Genomic DNA, 18,926 nt, shown 5'->3' on the forward strand with positions numbered 1-18,926 from the left:
GGATTTCCTTATGCAGTTTACAACAGATTAGCTCTACTTACCCTTGGAAGGACAGCCAGGCAATATGGTTCTAACAGAATGTATTTCCTTACAACTGGTTACACTAAATCAAGGAAGGACGGATCTAACCTTAAACGTAAATCCCTCGCACAAGTTAAAAGCACCCAAACCATAAACTTATTATGAGAGCAATACTAAGTGGCTGCATTATGCATGCAGTGATTAGTTGCATGAAGTTCCTGACAGTAATCTTAACCTTTAAATATCTACAACAATGTAAAATAACAAAAACATCTTTATTATCCCAGACATACACTCATTAATCCTATTTCTAGATCTTACACTACAGCTAGCATGACAAGTTTCAGAGAGGTAGCCGTGTTTGTTTCAGCAAAAACAAGGACTGTGGTGGCACCTTGAAAACTAACAAATTTATTAGGGCATAAGCTTCTGCAAGTTGCAACTTACTTTGTGAGATGCATGATGTGGAAGGATCAGATGGCAGGGATTTATACATACACACAGAGATGGGAGTGTTAGAGCAGTGCTAATTCAAATAGGGTGCATATGGTCCACTTCCAACAGTGATAAGAAAGTGAGAATAGCGTGCATGCTTACTCTCCATAGTCGTCTCTCCCTCTGCTGTGTCAGGATCCTTTTCTGCACTGTTCCAGCAGTCCTGGTGCTGCTAGTGTTACTTCTGCTTCTTCCTTCTGCTCCTAAGGTCTGACCAACAGTTGCCTGATGATTGTTTTCCTTTTCCATTTTTACCAGCTATGAGACCATTTCAGATTGCTTGTTTCCCCATCCTGTCATTAGTAGACCCATCTACTAATCACCTTTAAACCCTCTCTGACTGGATCATACTTTGACAGATTTAACAGTTGAGACTGATCCATCAAACCTGTTACACAACTAGCTTCAGTATCATGGTCTGGTGACCCTCAGTTTTGGATTGTGCATATGTGAGGGCTTGTCTATACTTACAGGAAAATCAGCGTGCTCGTGGTCGATCTTCCGAAGTTTGATTTTGTGTGTCTGGTGAAGACACAGCAAAATTGACCTCTCTGGGCTTGGCCGTCAACCCTTCTAAGGGGTTAAGGAGTAACGGACGTTGATGGAAGACTTCAGAGGCTATGACTTTACTATGGAAGTAAGTCAATTCTCATACATCAATTTTAGCTATGCAAATGCCGTAACTAGAATTATGTATCTGAAATCGATTTATTCCCGCTAGTACAGACTTACCCTGAGTGACCCTTTCTTAACCTTAGTCCACATCTACCTACCAACACACTAGTCACAGGTCAACTCCTTCTGCTTGCCTGTGTTCCGACATTCCACCTGCCTCAATTACCAGACTGTTAAACTGCAAACAATTACAGACATATTGAACAGCTGAGGTAATTGTTAACTTATGCATCTTAATGGTAAGGTCTACTGTTGCAAACCATTTTTTTATATCAATCTAGTTCATTTGATTTTCTCCCTCTATTTTTAGTTACTGGTGACAATACAGTGTTTTCAGTGGTGTGCTTAAGAAACAAACTAAAGCAGCTCAAAATCTTTCAGATCACATTTTGTTGGAACATTTCTTCCAAAAGTAACTTCTGTAGATATGCGTCTAATGTAGACGTAGGCACAGTGTAATCTGCAGCATGTAACAACCCTGCTATGCAACAAGTCCCATAAGTATTTGCCTATTCCCATTTGACTACCACAGTTGTATGTTCTGAACAGTGGTATGTAAACAAAGATGACCTCAGTGCTGTCACAGCTGTTTCCTGGACTGTAGTTGAGGTGAGTGTCCAACTTTTATTTTGCAATCCTACAATATTTACATTCATATACAAAACACAATTCATTACAAACTTTGTGTGTAGTATAAAATGAACTTGTTTGCACGGTTACATGAACTGAAATAGAAGATGAATTACACCTTTCAGATCAGTCTCTGCTGGGATGTGAATTTCAAACTCACTCTGAAGGGCAAATATCAAAATAACTTCTGTTCTATTTACAAAGTTGTATTGTTTTCCTTTGCACTACGTAAATGATCCTCCTTCAGGCAGTTAAAGGCTCACCTCTGTTCCAGTCTCAAATGCTTGGTCAGTGCCCATAGTCAAACACAAAGCAGTGTTTCCTCCCAGCACAAACACTTCTTATATTGTACTATGACACAGCTGCAAAAATTCAAGACTTCTCTGATGTCAAAACTGAGTCAAAGGCTGTTGATAACACTTTGCAAATAGCTTGTGCTTGTTCCTGCATTGTATAACATAATAAACATCAGTTAATTGTGCTCAAAAGCATAATACATTGACAGTTACATTTTATTAGCATTAACATCAGTGCTCCAGCTATGTAGTATTGCAGCAAAGACTCCTATCAGTTTAAACTTCAAGCAGAATATTATCTACATAATTTTTTCAGCTCTTAGAATGAAACAGGGAAGCTGTAGGTGTGAAACTCTATTATTTGCGATTCTGCCTACAGGCATCTGTTTTCAATTAATTTTCATGTGAAAAAAACAGAATGTTTAGTTTGTCTATATACATTTTAGAGTGTTTTTCTGTCTCCGAGTCCATTTGTTCAAGAACTCCACCTAAACGGTAAGGGCTAGAGCCAGAGTTCCTTGTAAGCTGAGTGCTTGGGCAGCCACCCAGGGAAGATTCAGGTGCCACTCAGCTGATTAGCAGAGTGCCCACAGTCACCCACAGTAGGCAGCATGTGTTTTTGTTGGTGGTGCACATCTGAACATGCCTTGGTGCACATTAAAGTTATTCCACCCACTGGTGGAAAAATTAGATGGATCAATGCACAGTCCTGGCCTCCCAGGAGGAGCCACTGCCAGAGCAGTGCCACCCTTGCTGCTCTGGTTAGCTCCCTCATCTTCCCCCAGCCTCCCTGCTCTGGGCTCTTTGCCCTGAATCCTGCACATCCCACCCCGTTATCTTTACCAGTGGTCAGGCTTAGCCCAGCAGATTAGGTGTCACCTGCCGTGATATTATTCCTTCACTGATTTAAATAAGCTTTTGCCTAGAAGTCTGCATGTTACAGTCAGAATCATGCCACTTGAAGACAATGGGGCACAACTTCCCCTTTGTTGCCAATGCATCCTTTTTCACTTCTTTTTAAGAAGTACAACTATTGACCATAAGGATGGGAGAAGAGCTTACCAGCAAGCATATTACCTAAAGAACTATGGAGAAGGCTGGTCCTGTGATTCCCTTGTAACTTTAAAGCTATAAAGATCGTGATTCTCAAAATTAATCCATTGCATTTTATAATTTCCCCTCCTTAAATGTGGAACCATTTATTGTTTGTGAAACCACTTAACACTTCAGCTCCCAGGAGGCTATGATTTTGCAGGAAGAGCTACACTGTGGGTGTCTGATACACCATAGCAGAATATTACCACTGATTTTCTGTGCTGCAAGAACATGGCATTTTAACGTATGAAGCTAGACAGTAATGGAGTTAAGACATCCAAATGTATTGGTATCTAAGTGAAGAACCATAAACATGAATTCTTACCAAACTGTTGCACTGGTATACCCAGAGGCTGCATTCTTCATAACTTGCATCTGTCGTCTTCAAAGCTAGTAAACTCTTTCCTGCTCCCAGGCCATCATCATAGCAGACCATCCGCACAATTAAATAAAGAGCATGTCTATGTAAAACATCCTACAACCAGACGGCAAACAAAAGTTATTCTAAAACCGTCCACAGGACAGTGAAATTTTCTGCATTGCATCACTACTGCATAAATTGCCTTTTACAAAACCCGTGGATTTCTTTAGAAAGGAATGCTCAGTCTCATTTTGTTTATAGAAGACAAACACTCCCATTCTCTCTGTTAACACTTCCATCAATTACCTACATAGCATTTTGAATCGTCAAATGAGGGTAAAAGGGAAAGATTAAAAATAGCACAATCAAAGTAGTGGCATTTTAGCACAGGACCAAGATACAATGCACAGGAGCTGCAAACAGACTGCTAACCGAGGGGAGTTAAGATGAGTGTGGCATTAGGGGGTGTGGGTTGTGAGCTCACTGGGTGAGTATCTGTGTGTCTGCCTGTCTGTGACCATTTTGTTGAATTGGTGTAGATCTGCTAGCAAGTACTAATGCAGCCCAGTATGTTCTTAGCCTTTTTGGTTGCAAGGGCACATTGTTGGCTTACGTCCAGCTTCTCACACATTGTAATGCCCAAGTCCTTTTCTGCTGAACTGCTGCTTAGCCAAACTGTAACAGTCCCCAGACTGTAGCAGTGTTTGGGATTCTTATGTCCTAAGTGCAGGACTCTGCACTTATCCTTGCTAAACCACATCTGACTTATTTTGGCCCAGTCTTCCACTTTGTCCAAGTCACCGTACCAACAAGCCCCTCTACCTTTCCTTCAGCTTAGTATCATCTGTGAACTTGCTGAGGGTGCAATCCATCCCCTCATCCAGGTCATTAATGAAGATGTTGAACAAAACTGTTATATTTGAAGCTGTTCACGACTGGGAACGTGTCCCTATGTACCCCATTCTCACATATCTAAGAACATTTTTGTTTACTCTAAATCAGTGGTGGGCAAAATATGGCCCACTGAACATTTCCTCAGGCCTGCCATAACCCTCTAGACAGAGCCAGAAGCAATGTCCTGCAGCACAGTGGGGTGCCCAGGCAGTTTGCCCATCTGCTGCAGCCCCAGCCATGCCACTCCTAGAGCATGTCTTTGTGTGCCGCTTGGGGGGAAGGCAGCAGTGGGTCTCCATGCACTGTCCCCATCCCCATTCTCATAGCTTCTATTGGCAAAAGGAGATAAGGGTGCTGTGCTTGAGGGAGCAGGCAGCATGTGTAGATACACTGTTCCCTCCCCCACGTGGTGCATGGATATACTTGCCAGCAGTTTTGAGTGGTGTGGGGCCACTGTGGTGTGCAGGCAGACAGCTTGCCTGAGCGCACTGCCAGATGGGAGCCACCTATGGTACACAACTGCTGGCCAGGGCCAGAGCTTGCACCAGGCACCCCCTTCCACAGCCAACCCACCTGCCCTAGGTCAAAACTGCCTCCTACACCCAAATTCCCACCCATCCCCTCCCCTCCCTCCTATACCCTTTCCCAGGTCAGAATCCCCTCCTGCATCCAAACTTCCTTCCAGACCACACACTCCCTCCTGCACCCCAAGCCTCTGCCCAGAGCTCCTGCATGCAGTTTTGCCCAGACCCACATGTCCTCCATTAATATAGCAGAAAGGTGTAGCCTGTGACCTCTTACCAAAATTCCTGGAGTGGCTCCCCTGCAAAAAGTATTGCCCACCTCTGCTCTAGATGACGATGAAGCTTTAGACTTAAACAATTAAGGCAGACTAGTCTGTAGAACTAATTAAGAATCCGTCTCTGCACTAATATATTCTATGCTGTAGCTGGATCTTTATGAAGGAGCTATAGCTGCTAAGTGGTCTAAAATACAAATTGATGTCAATTGGTGTTGTTCACAGGTCAGAATTTGTCTAAAGAGTATGTATTGCACCATCACAGAAGGAGCCCACAGAAGCTGGCTTAATTATGGGCATCTGTCAGCTTGCTGCATGCTTTCAGGCTGACGCCAGCAGAGGGATGGAGAAAAGACTTTAAAAGTAGACAAAGACAAGAATCACTATGTGCTTCCAACAAAAGGGACCAGAAACGTTCTGCTGCATGTGAAACACCTGCTGGCTTCAGGTAGAGCTATGAATGTAGAATGACTGCAGTTGTGATTAGATGTTTAGCTTACAAATACTACATTTCCTCCAAGACCCTACAAACAAATGATTGTTTGAAGAGTGAAAGAAGCTTTTTGGTTTTCTTCAAATGCAGCTAAAAGTAGCAGTAATGCTTATGGTCCTTTTAACAGGTTTTTGTCTTTATAGAATAGGAACTGCCAATGTGATTGTTATTGGGGCTTAACTTTCTAAGGCTAGGCATTTAGGATGGCTGTGGTTCCTGAAGAGACCTACAGGGCACTATGTGATGAGATATGCTCAGTTAGGAGACCAGGCTGACAAAAAACCTGGAGTAGGAGCATTCATGGAAGGATCAAGGTGAGGCAGACTGTGAAGAAGCCCGGGGGGAAGGAGGAGACCTGGAGGCAAGCCACATAAAAAGCCTGGGTGTATTAGCAAAAATGGTGACTAATAAAGGGTACTCTCTGTAGAAGAGAAAGAATGCGCTCAATGCACTTTCAGTAAGCAGCCAGAGAGTGACACCCTAGTGCATGCTTTCCACAGATGACGTTGTGCTTGGGGGCGGGGTGTAAAGAGGAAGGATTTTTAGAGAAATGGAGATGCCTACTTGGAACAAATGGCATGTAAATCAGCAGAAATAAAACACCATATGGTCTACAAATTTGAAGACAGATTGCAGAAAAACAACAGATTATATCTGAGGGGCTAGAACTACCAAAGGCAAGGAGCATCTAGGTGCGATACTGTAGAGTACTGATGAACTCAGCAAAGAAACTAGACAAATCTGGAAAGGCATGGCCTAAACAGAGAAGTGAGCAGAGTGATTTGCAATAAGAGAATGGCTATCAAATTGAAAAGTAAAAGCTACAAGATGGTAATTAGGCCTATGCTTTTGTATGGCTTTGAATGCTGGGCACTGAAGCAGAACAAGACCAGATTTTAAATACAGTGGAAATGTAAATGTGGAGACAGAGTCGGCTAGGGTGGACCATGTTTGGACAGAACATATAAGGAGAAGTATGAAGGTGATAGAAAAGCTGAAAGAATCCAGGCTCACATGGCTAAGGTCAGCCCTCTCCCCCTTCTAGGCCCACTTCATCCAGTGAAGACCCAGACAGACCCTAGTGGAGAAAAAAGGAATAGAACATATGACCCAGAAAACCCTGAATCTGCTGAATCAGCCCCTGTCTTCATAATCAGAGAGACTTTTACCAGAAGAGGGCAAAAGAACCACCGGAAGCGTAAAAATTACAGGGAGTGTGAAAGACAGTTTTGTTTGGGATTCTCACTTGCCCTGAAGGAGAAGACTCTTGTTCCTTCTGGAGGGCCAAGAACTCCAAGTACCCTGTGCATGAGGAGGAGAGTATAGACAAGTTCTGAAGAGATCTGAGGCAGTTTTGCTAGAAAGGTAAGAACCTCCTGCTCCTCTGTATTTCAGTTAAAAATGAAAATTGTGAGTCTGACTCACAGTAGAAAATCAGAAGTTTTGAAATGGAAAATAATAGTCATCCAGTATCCTTTAAACTGCAAACTACCCGGGCACTGATAAATGCATTTTCCCAAGTTACCATCAAACTTCTACTAAAGTCCCTTCAGAAAACACATACTTACATACTGATCAGATGTTGAGACTTTAATACCATACTTGGAAACTCCCATAATGAACTCTTCTTCAGCTGGAACAAATGGTAACTTTCCATCTTGCTTTGGAGGGAAACACAAAAAACCATTGACTGGGCACAGATGTGCATAAACAGTGAAGATATTCATTACAAAATCTGTGTTTTCTATTTTAATTTTATTTCTGGCTACTGGAATATTACCATTAATGGGATTGATCTCTTTAAACACCCCTTGATACCACAGGGAATCCTGTATTTCTTTTCGTTATTCAGGGCTGGGAAGGGAACTCTTTGTGGAGAATGAGCTTTCTACATCACCACTACACAAGCAGTGGTGTACGGTTTCAGGGACAAACAGTGCAGGTGGAGGAATAGCAATAGTTGTTCCATGCTAGTGCCCCTATGTTGATGTTGGCAATGCTTTGCAACATTAGGAATACTTTTGTATGTGTCTGAGCACTACCAGCATGTACGCTATACTTACAGTATCTAATGTCTATAATATACACAGTCATTTAGGAATACAGGTATTGAGCTTGCAAAGGACCCTGACTATTTTTTTCCCCAATAAGAGATTTTTTTTTAAATAGTATTCTTTTTGACAGTGCAAACATTGACACAGGTCTGATGGTGCACTAGGTTACAGTTAACACATAGGAAACATAAATGGTCACAAGTGATCAGGCTCTTGCTTTTAAACCTCAGCTGGAAATTTCCCCTTTATTGTTGAGAAAAGTTGACATAACTAGTCGTTGTTCATGGATACTAGCACAAGGGCTAGATAGAGAGATTCTTTGGAACTGTAGCTTCCCCCCCAGCATCCCCTGACAATATTTGTTCAATCATGCCTCAGACTTGTGAGAAGTCAACACTGCTTCCTGCTGTAGCAATTTGTTTTTTTTGAGGTATATACTTCAGCTACGCTCAGCACGAAGGGTGCACGCTTCAATACATTACAATACTTGCACAGTGTAAGGAGCTTCAGAAATAAGACATCTGATCATATGATAAATACACAGAGCAAGATACACACAGGTTTAAACAATTTGATGTATTTGTATATGTTTTGTCTCGCATTAAGAGACTTACCTGTGCCACATCTATGTAATTTATCAAGTCCAATGGCCCCTCCAGATTCTTGCTCTCATCAAGTTTCAATTTTTCAATGGCACCAACATATTTAACTCTAAATTCTGCACAGGTATCCGAATTACTGTTGCTCTGTCCTATAACAAAATACATGGAAATTCAAAGAACTGTTCTACTTAAGCAGTAACTTCTATGGTTCTTTTGGTGCTGGAAAGTTTCTTTGGTCTTTTTTAATCTATCGATTTTGAATAATATTTTGCTCCCTTGTCTGGATCTCCTCACTGAACCAATTCTGAAATTAGAAGAGCATCAAAGACACCAAATACTTTTGTGTCATTTGATTAATAATAAAGAAATCTCATCTCTCCTTAACTTCTGATGGGCTGATTCGTTAGCATGCTGTCACAGAAGCATTTTTGCTACAGAGCATAATGGCATGACATGAGAGTTTTTGGTAAAGTACAATCTACAGTCTAACAGAAAAACTGGAAAATTTAAGAACCACATTTTAAATGCATGAGAGTTAACCACAGCTCACATAACTAGGATTTTTGTTTGGATTTAAACATCCCCCCAGACTGATTTGAGCCCCAAGAGAGCAGAGCATTTAACTGGTACAGGGGAACTGTGAAGTGAAACCAACTGCAATGATTTCCTACCTACCTTCTCTCTATCAGAGCCTTTCACTGACAACTGTAGCTACACCGTGCAGTGTGGACACACCTTGCCTTTTACTGTAGCATATGGAGACACAGACTCTGGCACAGACACAGCTGACACAGAATTACTATTGTGCCTTCAGAGAGATTACTGTTGTTTTTGGAAGTGTAGTATGTTAAACACTGTGGATATGAGCATTAAATATTTCCTTTCCTCCTTAGAGACATAAATCACTGAAAGACAATGAAAAGCCAGTTCCTTAGGCTGAGGGCTTTATCCAAAGCCCAGTAAGTCTATGGAAACATACACAAACCCATATGAAGTTTAAGAGTAAGCCTGAAACTTCTTTCCTCTCAGCAACCCATCCCTGTAGCACAAGCATACCTGTGACAGAGTATTAGGCCAGAATGACTGAATCAGCACTTTGTTCACAGCAGCGCCAATCCAGCAAGGCAAAATGGAACTGACTGAGCAAACCTGGGCCAAATGGGGGGGGTGCGGCAGAAAGGCCAATTAAGCCATTAGAGCCCATACATAGGCACAGGAAGGAACTGCAAATGGGGGAAGCAGGCAGTAAGGGTGGAGACAGATTTCTCTCCTCTGCTTGTTATAGAGGCTGAGTAAGTTATGAAGGTGGTGAGGGACTTCATTTGTAGTAAACAGCACAAGGTGCTGGACCAATACAGGGGTCTTTTTGTACATTGAGCCCCTGTGCAATACTCTGTTATTTCAAACCAATCCATACCATTTGCTCTTTTTTCCATCCACAGTCCTGCTATAGCTTCCTCTGAATTTCTGTATACTTTCCTGGCATCTATAGTCCCAACCATCACTTTCTATTTTGGACTTTAGTAGCTGATGCACTAGTTGGTGGGCCATCTACAGTAAACTCTTCCATATCCAGCAGCCTCAGGACTGGGAGGTTGCTGGATATTTAAATATTCCGGATAATGGAAAGGATCCCTTCACCATCTGGGGTTAGCACTATACCAATATTCCCCTCCCCAAAGCCAAGGGCAGCCTGGCCTCTGGAGCACCGCCTCCACCAGCGCAGCCCGCTCCGTGCTCCCAGCAGCTCAGGCTCTGTCCCCTATAGAAGAGGAAACCCAGGCACTGGGAATAGCACCTGGTGGCAGTGCCAGTTGTCTGAGGGTACTGGTAAAATGAATACTGGTTAAAAGGTTACCGGTTACTGTAATAGGTTTGCCCTCAACTACATGTAAATGTGGAATGCATAATTTATACAATGTAAATTTTCCCACCTCTTTCCTTCTCCCAGCTCTTAGGCACAATTACATGTTTATAAAATTAAGCCATCTTCCAGCGAGTCTGTCTCAGCACTGCTTACATACCTGAACTTTTTGTGGAGTCTGTATCTAGACTAGCCACAGTACTAGATCTGGAAAGTCCACCAAGACTGGAGTCAACAGACTAGTTAAAAGGAAACAAATTAAAAATGGCAAATAATTAGTGAAAATATTAATTTATCGTCTCATTTTCTGCCCCTTCGTACTTCACTCTAATCTTCTCACTTTTATGGCCTTGAGCTATTTAAAAGGAAATTAGATCAACATAGGGAAACATGAATTTAAAAACTTCTAATACTCCAAAAAATTAATATAATATAATATAAACTTGAAAGTGTTTGTCTGACTTATTTACACCAGTGTAAACTGTACAAGGGTTTTTCCAAAGCTTTCAAACATTATTTTGAAATAGAGAGATGAACGAACAGAAAAAGTGAACTTTAAAAAGTTATATCCTTGGTCTTTTTCATTACATTGAATATCTTAACCTTTAGGAATCTGACAAGTACATGTTTGTCATTCATTATTTCATATAACATGACCTTTAACAATGAGATTTATATTTTATAAATGCCAAATCTTTTATGCCCCCTACAAGATTTAAGTCATCATTCACCAGCCATTTACCAGCATTTACACATTAGCTGTTGTCAAGATTGAGAGCAGGGAAGGGGTTAATTTGTCCTGAGGTAACTTGAGCCCATGTGAGCCAATGGGAGTGGAGTGATTTTTTTGAACTGAGAACATTTGCACTTTCAGGGGTCTTTTGTCTGCTGGGGAAGTAGAGAGAGGACAGAGGGAAAGGATCTTTCCCTGGCAACTGAAATGAAGCTCCTAAATATCCTGCCTGTCTAAGGATCAGCCATTAGAGATGTAAATAAAAGGCAAATGCATAGTTAGATGTGATCAGGTTATCATTGTTTTGAATTTGGTTGGACTGGCTATTTCTGTTTTCTTGTTGCCTTGTTTTGCAGCTCTGTGTTTTTGTTGTTGTTGCTGCTTGATTCAGTGTTTTCCCCCTGTAATTTTTAAGCTGAATCCCAGGGAAATATTTTTCTCTGCAGGCAACCCATGATTTATTTTCTCTTGTTTTGTGAATAAATTACTGGTTTTAAGCAATTGATCTGATACCTGTGCCCTGACAAGGGGTCTGTGTATGTGTATGCTGTGGGCTAGAAGAACAGCTCCTTAATTACACTTATTTGTTCTAAGCTCTCTCCGGAGGGAGGGTTAAGAGCTTGCACCCCTACAGGAAGATATACGCAGGTGTGTCTTCCTGAGTTAATGGACTTTTGTTTTACCTGGGTGGTGGCAGCATACTGGCTAGAGTCTGGGGATCTGTGACCTTGGGAAGTTTTAAAGTAAAGCCTCAATATAGGCAAGGTGTTTAAGTTTTTGCAGACCCCCACTTCTGCACTGAGTGCCAGAGTGAGGACAGATCCCTGAGAGCTGTCAGGGATTTATGCGTTATGATAGGAAAGAACTATCTGAGAAATAATATATAAAAGTGTTTTTGATATGGCTGGTTTGTTCTAAAGAATTAAGCTCATTCTCACTTTTAACAGCTAGGTTCTTGAAAAATTCACAGATTATGCAGCCAAAAGGAGCCACTGTGATCATCTAAAATGGCCACCTGTATAGCAATATGGATATGGAAATTCCCCCAAATAATTCCTGTTTGGATGTTTTTTGAAAATACACACTAATTCAATCTTAATTTAAATAACTGCTAGTGCCTGAAAAACTATGACAATGCCAGTAAAGTGTTCCAACAGCTAATTGCCCTCACTACGAAGAACTGACACATTTTCTCAGTCTGACTTTGTCTACCTTCAATTTCCAACTATTGGATCCTGTTGACTGTGTCTAGACTAGCCCCCAGATTCAAAGGGGGCATGATAATTAGGGTGTTGGCTGACCTGCGGCTACATGCAAGCCAGCACTTTGAAGTTTCACACTTCAAAGTTGCTGTGGGGGAGATTTAGCTTCATGAAGTTCTGCATATGCACCGCAGCACTCATTAGTAATCTCCCGACACCCTAATTACCATGCCCCCTTTGAAGCTGGGGGCTAGTCTAGACACACCTGTTATGTCTTGGTCTACTGAAGAGCTAATTATCAGATTTTTTCACAAAAACAAAAAGGTATAAACAGTGATCAGATCATCACTTAACTTTCTCTCTTGTCAAGTTAAACAGACCAAGCCCTGTGAGCCTTTCACTGTAAGACACGTTTTCCAATTGAAACATGGAGATATATATAGCTCACAGAACTGGAAAGGACCTTGAGGGGGTCATTGAGTCCAGTCCCCTACACTCACTGCAGATATTTTAAATCTAACCTGCCCCAGACCTTTGAAAGGCCCCCTTAAGGATTGGACTGGGTTTATAAAGCTAATGCTGTAACCACTGAGCTATCCCTCTCCTCCTCCCCCTACTTTCTCCCCAGTCCTTTAGGCATGCTCACAAGTCTCCTGTGAACCTAAATAAGTAATACTTCACCATCACAAAAATCAGTAGTGTTGTTGTTGTGTTTTTTTGTCAAACACCCTCATGTTCTGTTGATGTCACTATTAAAGTAGTCTCTCAGTAGACTCCTAACTCACCATCAACGGGATTTATGCTTGTATGACAGAAGGAGAGAATGCCACTTGCACACAACCAAAAACTAAATTATGATATTATTTGGCTTCGTGGACAAAAAAGTGAACCCAATGTTTCTTTCAGCAAACATCAACATCATAATACTCTTGCAAACCAGCACAGCATGTCACTATCAACATTTCCTATTGATCAATCATCACTGTGCTTGAGTCCATACATGACAAAGATGCAGTTCATATTCTGAGGGACTTGCTACCTAAAATCCTCTTAATTAGTCATGTGACTCAAAAGCTACGTCTACACGTGAAGCCTACATCGAAGTAGCTTATTTCGATGTAGTGACATCGAAATAGTCTATTTCGATGAATAACGTCTACACGTCCTCCAGGGCTGGCAACGTCGACGTTCAACATCGATGTTGCACAGCACCACATCGAAATAGGCGTTGCGAGGGAATGTCTACACGCCAAAGTAGCACACATCGAAATAAGGGTGCCAGGCACAGCTGCAGACAGGGTCACCAGGGCAGACTCAACAGCAAGCCGCTCCCTTAAAGGGCCCCTCCCAGACACAGCTGCACTAAACAACACACGATCCACAGAGCCGACAACTGGTTGCAGACCCTGTGCATGCAGCATGGATCCCCAGCTGCAGCAGCAGCAGCCAGAAGCCCTGGGCTAAGGGCTGCTGCACACGGTGACCATAGAGCCCCGCAGGGGCTGGAGAGAGAGCGTCTCTCAACCCCTCAGCTGATGGCCACCATGGCGGACCCCGCTATTTCGATGTTGTGGGACGCAGATCGTCTACATGTGCCCTACTTAGACATTCAACTTCGAAGTAGGGCGCTATTCCCATCCCCTCATGGGGTTAGCGGCTTCGACGTCTCGCTGCCTAACATCGATGTTAACATCGAAATAGCGCCCAACACGTGTAGCCGTGACGGGCGCTATTTCGAAGTTAGTGCAGCTACTTTGAAGTAGTGTGCACGTGTAGACATGGCTAAAATGATACTTTATTGGTCAAAACGGTCATATTTCATAAAAGTTCAGCTTTACAATCAAAATTACTTTTCATTAGAATTCAAATATGCCTAAAATGTTTGATTATTTTAATCTATCACCCAAATTTACAACTGTTATTAGAAGGGCAAAACAAATTCAATGCGTACAAATTTTGTATCAGTCAATGATTGCCCTGTCATCTCTAACTGAAACAATGATTTCTCTTTGTGCAGATCCATTCACATTCTCAAACAGTACTACTTCTCCACCGACATCTCTTTTAAGGAGTAGTAGAAATTAGTTTAAGTTAGGGAGTATAAGCGTCCCCCTAGGAAGCCAGGGGAAAAAAATAGGATTGAGTTCTTCAGGAATAATACACTTTAATCTGTACCTGATAACACTTTAATTCCAGTAAAGGCTTCTGACTAGAACTATTTGAAAAAAAAATTTTGATGGAACATTTTTGTCAGCTCACCAATCCATTCAAGTTAAAACATTTCATGAAGCTTGTTTGATTTTGACTACATTTCACCACAAACAATCCTGACTAGTTAATGAGGAGACTCGAAGAGCCAAGAGTCCAGACTCCCAAACTCTTTGCAAATGCTTAGTACACAGGAAATGAAACTGTCCCATAAACTTACTCCACCCGCAATCCAGCTTACCTTGCTTTTAGTACTGATTTCACTGCTTTGGGAGCTGCTGCTGCTGTGCCGTTTTTTTCCTTTTCTGAACATTTTTTCATCATAATTATGTCAAAGAAAATGCTGAAGGAAGGGGAATTAAAAAATAAAACTTGTCACATTACACCATTAAGAGGAGGAATTCCTGCCAAAAAACATCGTGGGCTTTATGTCCAACACAGAAACTGGCTGGAGATCATTACTATGGATTCTGAGGATGGGACTGATCTAGTTCTTATGACTGTGCCACTTTTGTATGGCTTTGGACAAATGACTTTACTTCCTGCATTTCGCCATCTACATAAACAGGAAGGATTTTAACTTTGCTACTTTACAAACATTAGAAAATTGATTCTTACAACAGTCTTATGAGGTAACTAACAAAACATATATCAAACAAATAACAAGCAGTCCTGTAGCATCTTAGAGACTAACAAATGTATCAGCTCATGAGCTTTTGTGGGTCTTACTTTACTTAGCTTAGCAAAATAGTTTATTGGGTGAGTTTCATGGGACAGACCCACTTCTTCAGACCATAGCCAGACCAGAACATGGTCTGAAGAAGTGGGTCTGTCCCACGAAAGCTCACCTAAACTATTTTGCTAGTCTTTAAAGTGCTACTTGACTGCTTTTTGTTTTGATAGTGTATAGACTAGCACGGCTTCCTCTCTTTTACTTAGCTGGTTATGTGTGAAGCTACAGACTAAGACGGCTACCCCTCTGAGACTATATATTAAGCAGACCACCTCATTAAAATGTGTTCACTCAATGAAAAACAGTAAGGGATTTAAACTTGTTTTGGTATTTGTTTAAAGCTAACAATCATCTGTAAAATCCAAGTTCCAAAATCATCTGTTAAATCCCAAATCCAATTCATTGATGACAAAACCAAGAACTAAGGCAGCAAACGGTGTGATACAGAATTGAGTTTGCTTTATCACAGTATTTATCACAGCATAAAATCAGAGACAGTCTACACTATTATGTTCTCATATTCAACCTCTTAAGCTTTGCTTGAGGTGAGAACGAAAGGACTTTACGAAGAGACATAAAGCTGGAGACGAGGGATAACTCAGCGGTTTGAGCCCTCATCTACCAAATCCAGGGTTGTGAGCTCACTCTTTGAGGTGGCCATTTAGGGGCCTAGGGCAGATGGGGGAAAAAAAAATTGTCGGGGATGGTGCTTGGCCCTGCCAGTAGGTCAGGGGACTAGACTCAAGGACTTCACAATGTCTCTTCCAGCTCTATGAGATGTGTATCTCTATATATTATATTAAGGCTGATTGAGAATTTATGAAGCAGAACTGTTATCTCGTTCTCACCTAACACCAGCTACATTGCTTCTTCTGGGAGCAGGGGAAGTTAATCTGCGCTGTACAGTCTTGTTAAACCTTGTTTCTTTAGACAGAATTTGGGAAAAGCATTCTATGAACCTCTTATAGGCGCCAAAGATAGAGCATTATGCTACAGAGGAACAGCATATTTCTCACGCTACATAACTAGGCTATATTGTAAATTAAAGGAACAACACCTGGCAGATGAGGAGGACTAGCTATCTCCAAAGTCATCAGGAACAGAGAAAGAAAGACATCAAAGTGTGTCAGTGAAGTTGACATCAGGAAAGATAAGGTTTAAGTACAAGCTTCATTAAATAAGCTTAGGCAACACCATTTTATTCCCCAATGGGCCTCTAAACAACCCACTATATTTGGCCTTGAGCATGTGCTACATTTTGTTTGTAAGCCACATAATTAAAAAGAGTGAAAACCTGGATGCAAGCCTACAAATTTAAGTACCAGTATCATCATTTATATTGCACCAGAAGGACACAGGGCACTTTACCATAAGTAAAAACTGAAGTGTCTGCTCTTTAGTAATTGTAATTAACTGAATCACTAGGCTAAAATTGTTAGTTTAGAATTACTGTCTGTGATTGAGGAACCTTTGCGTGCCAACAGGCAAAGCACACACATTACAGGGATCAACTGGGTCTGGCATACACATTTTTGTTCACTAAGGAGTGTCACATGAGGTTTTGACTACAAGCTAGTGTCACAATAGTCATCTATGTCATTAAAAATCATTTCTGGATGTTACAAAAGGGTTTTGCATACACACTGCAAATTATGTCCAGGGACTGACCACCAGCAAACATGAAAAACAGGATTAGCGTAGTGCAAGGGAGGCCCAAATGTAGCTTGCGAGCTGGATATAGCCCTTTTACAGTTAAAGTGTGTCTCACAGTCCCACACACCCCATTCTCCACTTACCAGTCTGGAAGGCAGTTTGGGATCTCTGCCTTTCAGAGAGGTGGTCAGGTAGTGGCTTCTGACCAACAAGGGGGGGTCTCTGGGGCTTCAGCCCCATGGGATGCCCCTGCTAGGGCCTTGGACTTCAGTAGGAGCAGGGCTGAAGCCCTGAGCTCCAGCAGATGCCTCCCATGTTCCTAAAGCCCCAAGCCCCTGCTCTTGAAATTCTGAAAATTATTGTACGTGGCTTGGAGGCTCACTATGTTTGGACTCCACCGCTATAATTGTACAGCTGTAGCACTTAGGACCTGTTTGCAGTAGAAAGGCTACATGTGCACCGCTGTAGCACTTCAGTGTAAACACTGCTGATGCTGATTACAGGGATGTTCCATCTCCATAAGAGGCAGTAGTTAGACTGACGTATGCACTCTTCTCTTGTCCTAATGTTGTCTACATGGGGACTTACAACTGCTTAAGTACACCATTCATAGGTATGTATCTTTCACACCCCTGAGAGCCATAGTTATGTCAATGTAATTTTCTAGTGTAGACCAGTCTCAGTGTACTCACTCCCTATAGACCAGAGGCAGTAGCTAAATCAACATGAATTCTTCCATGCTAAATGTTAGGTTGGCTTAACTACAGGGCTGAATGATGTGGCTTTTTCACACCCCTGAGGAAGGTTGGTGGATCTATTTTTAGTGCTATGAGGATACTAGTGTAAATATGGTCTTAGAAAAAAAGTTTGATTGTTGCTCATATGCAAATGTACTAATTTATTGCTGACAATAGATCTCCTTTCACCAGTTTGAACTGAATGCCGAAGACTGTAAAAACTTTAAAGATAGAAAAGTAGAAAAAGCAAAGAGGTATTAGCCCTATCTGAGGCATGTATTAACACAGGAGGCCAACTTGTTAATTATATTTAATCTCCAGAAAATCTATGATTTTTCTTTTACATGTACCCATGTTTTTAATAGTCTTAGTCACTCTAATTTGAATCTCTGATTTTTGAGAAAGATATGAATAATTATTGCCTGACTCCCTCATGTGAAAATTTAAATAAATAAAAATAGAAAAGAACTGTTTGAAAGTCACAGTGTGTTAGTCAGTACCTTCACAAAAACAAAAGGCAGCCCTATAGCACTCTGAACAGTAGCCAAACAATTTATCAGGGGATGAGCTGCCGTGGGACAGACCGACCCACTTCTTCAAGCAGAAAATTCTGTGCAGATCAGAATTTTCCAGATCTGAAGAAGTGGGTCTGTCCCATGAAAGCTCATCACCTGATAAATGATTTTGTTAGTCTTCAAAGTGCGACGGGGCTGCTTTTTGATTTTGCTTAAACGTCAATGTGTGCAATTGTGAAAACAGATGAAAATCTTTTTAAAAAAACGTAAAATAAACCTCAACGCTACCTACCGCTCGACTGGCCACACAAACAGAGGTCGCCGGTTGCCGAGCCTAGGCACAAGCGGCTCGACCGTGGCACAAAAGACCAAACCTCAAGCCCTGCTCAGTTACCGGGTGCCTCGGAGAGCCCCTCTGGGCGCCGCTCACTTCAGCCTGCCCAGATGTTTACACGGCGCTCGCCGCCAGTTGCCTTACTGGAACCGGCTCCTCCTTACGAAACAAGGGAAACGCACACCCCAGCGCCGTGGGTCCCCCGCTCCCGCACTCTGCCACGGACCCTCCCCCACCTGCCGCAGGTGCTCCCCTCCCTCCCGGCGCGCAATTCCCCTCATCCCTATCCCTATCCCTATCCCTATCCCTATCCCCATCCCGTCACGGGGACCAGCGCCACCCGGAAGCGGAACGGGGGCGCACCGGCCGGCCGGGCACGCGCTCCTCACCGCAGCGGCTGGATCTGGCAGCCGCCAGGGTCTCCCCTTCCGCTAAGGACCCAGCACAGCTACTCTACTGTCTCAGCTGCAGGGCCGCGCGCATGCGCCGCGGCAGGCAGTGCGCGCCGCCCGGCGCCCCGGAAGCGGCGAGC

At 42.4% G+C, this 18,926-nt stretch overlaps 1 protein-coding gene across 3 annotated transcripts; it reads right to left on the reverse strand.

Annotated features, from left to right (window-relative positions):
- Positions 1–1,784: 1,784 nt before the first annotated feature.
- ITGB1BP1 (integrin subunit beta 1 binding protein 1) lies at positions 1,785–18,903 on the reverse strand. 3 transcript variants are annotated; one of them, XR_012644837.1, is made up of 8 exons: positions 18,784–18,903; positions 14,664–14,765; positions 10,440–10,518; positions 8,428–8,564; positions 7,328–7,420; positions 3,538–3,687; positions 2,050–2,265; positions 1,785–2,013 (listed from the first exon to the last, which is right to left on the reverse strand). XR_012644837.1 is itself a non-coding variant. In XM_074988946.1 (7 exons), exons 2-7 carry the CDS (start codon positions 14,733–14,735, stop codon positions 2,194–2,196), a joined length of 603 nt encoding a protein of 200 aa, XP_074845047.1. In that variant the 5' UTR covers positions 14,736–14,765; positions 18,784–18,903; the 3' UTR covers positions 1,785–2,193. The 3 variants fall into 3 exon arrangements, 2 of the variants coding, with proteins under 2 accessions (XP_074845047.1, XP_074845048.1); XM_074988946.1 differs by having other exon boundaries at positions 1,785–2,265; XM_074988947.1 differs by lacking the exon at positions 18,784–18,903 and adding an exon at positions 18,353–18,515 and having other exon boundaries at positions 1,785–2,265.
- Between the last annotated feature and the right edge of the window lie 23 nt (positions 18,904–18,926).

This window comes from Carettochelys insculpta, chromosome 3 (genome assembly GCF_033958435.1).
Source record: "Carettochelys insculpta isolate YL-2023 chromosome 3, ASM3395843v1, whole genome shotgun sequence".
Lineage (NCBI taxonomy): Eukaryota > Metazoa > Chordata > Testudines > Carettochelyidae > Carettochelys > Carettochelys insculpta.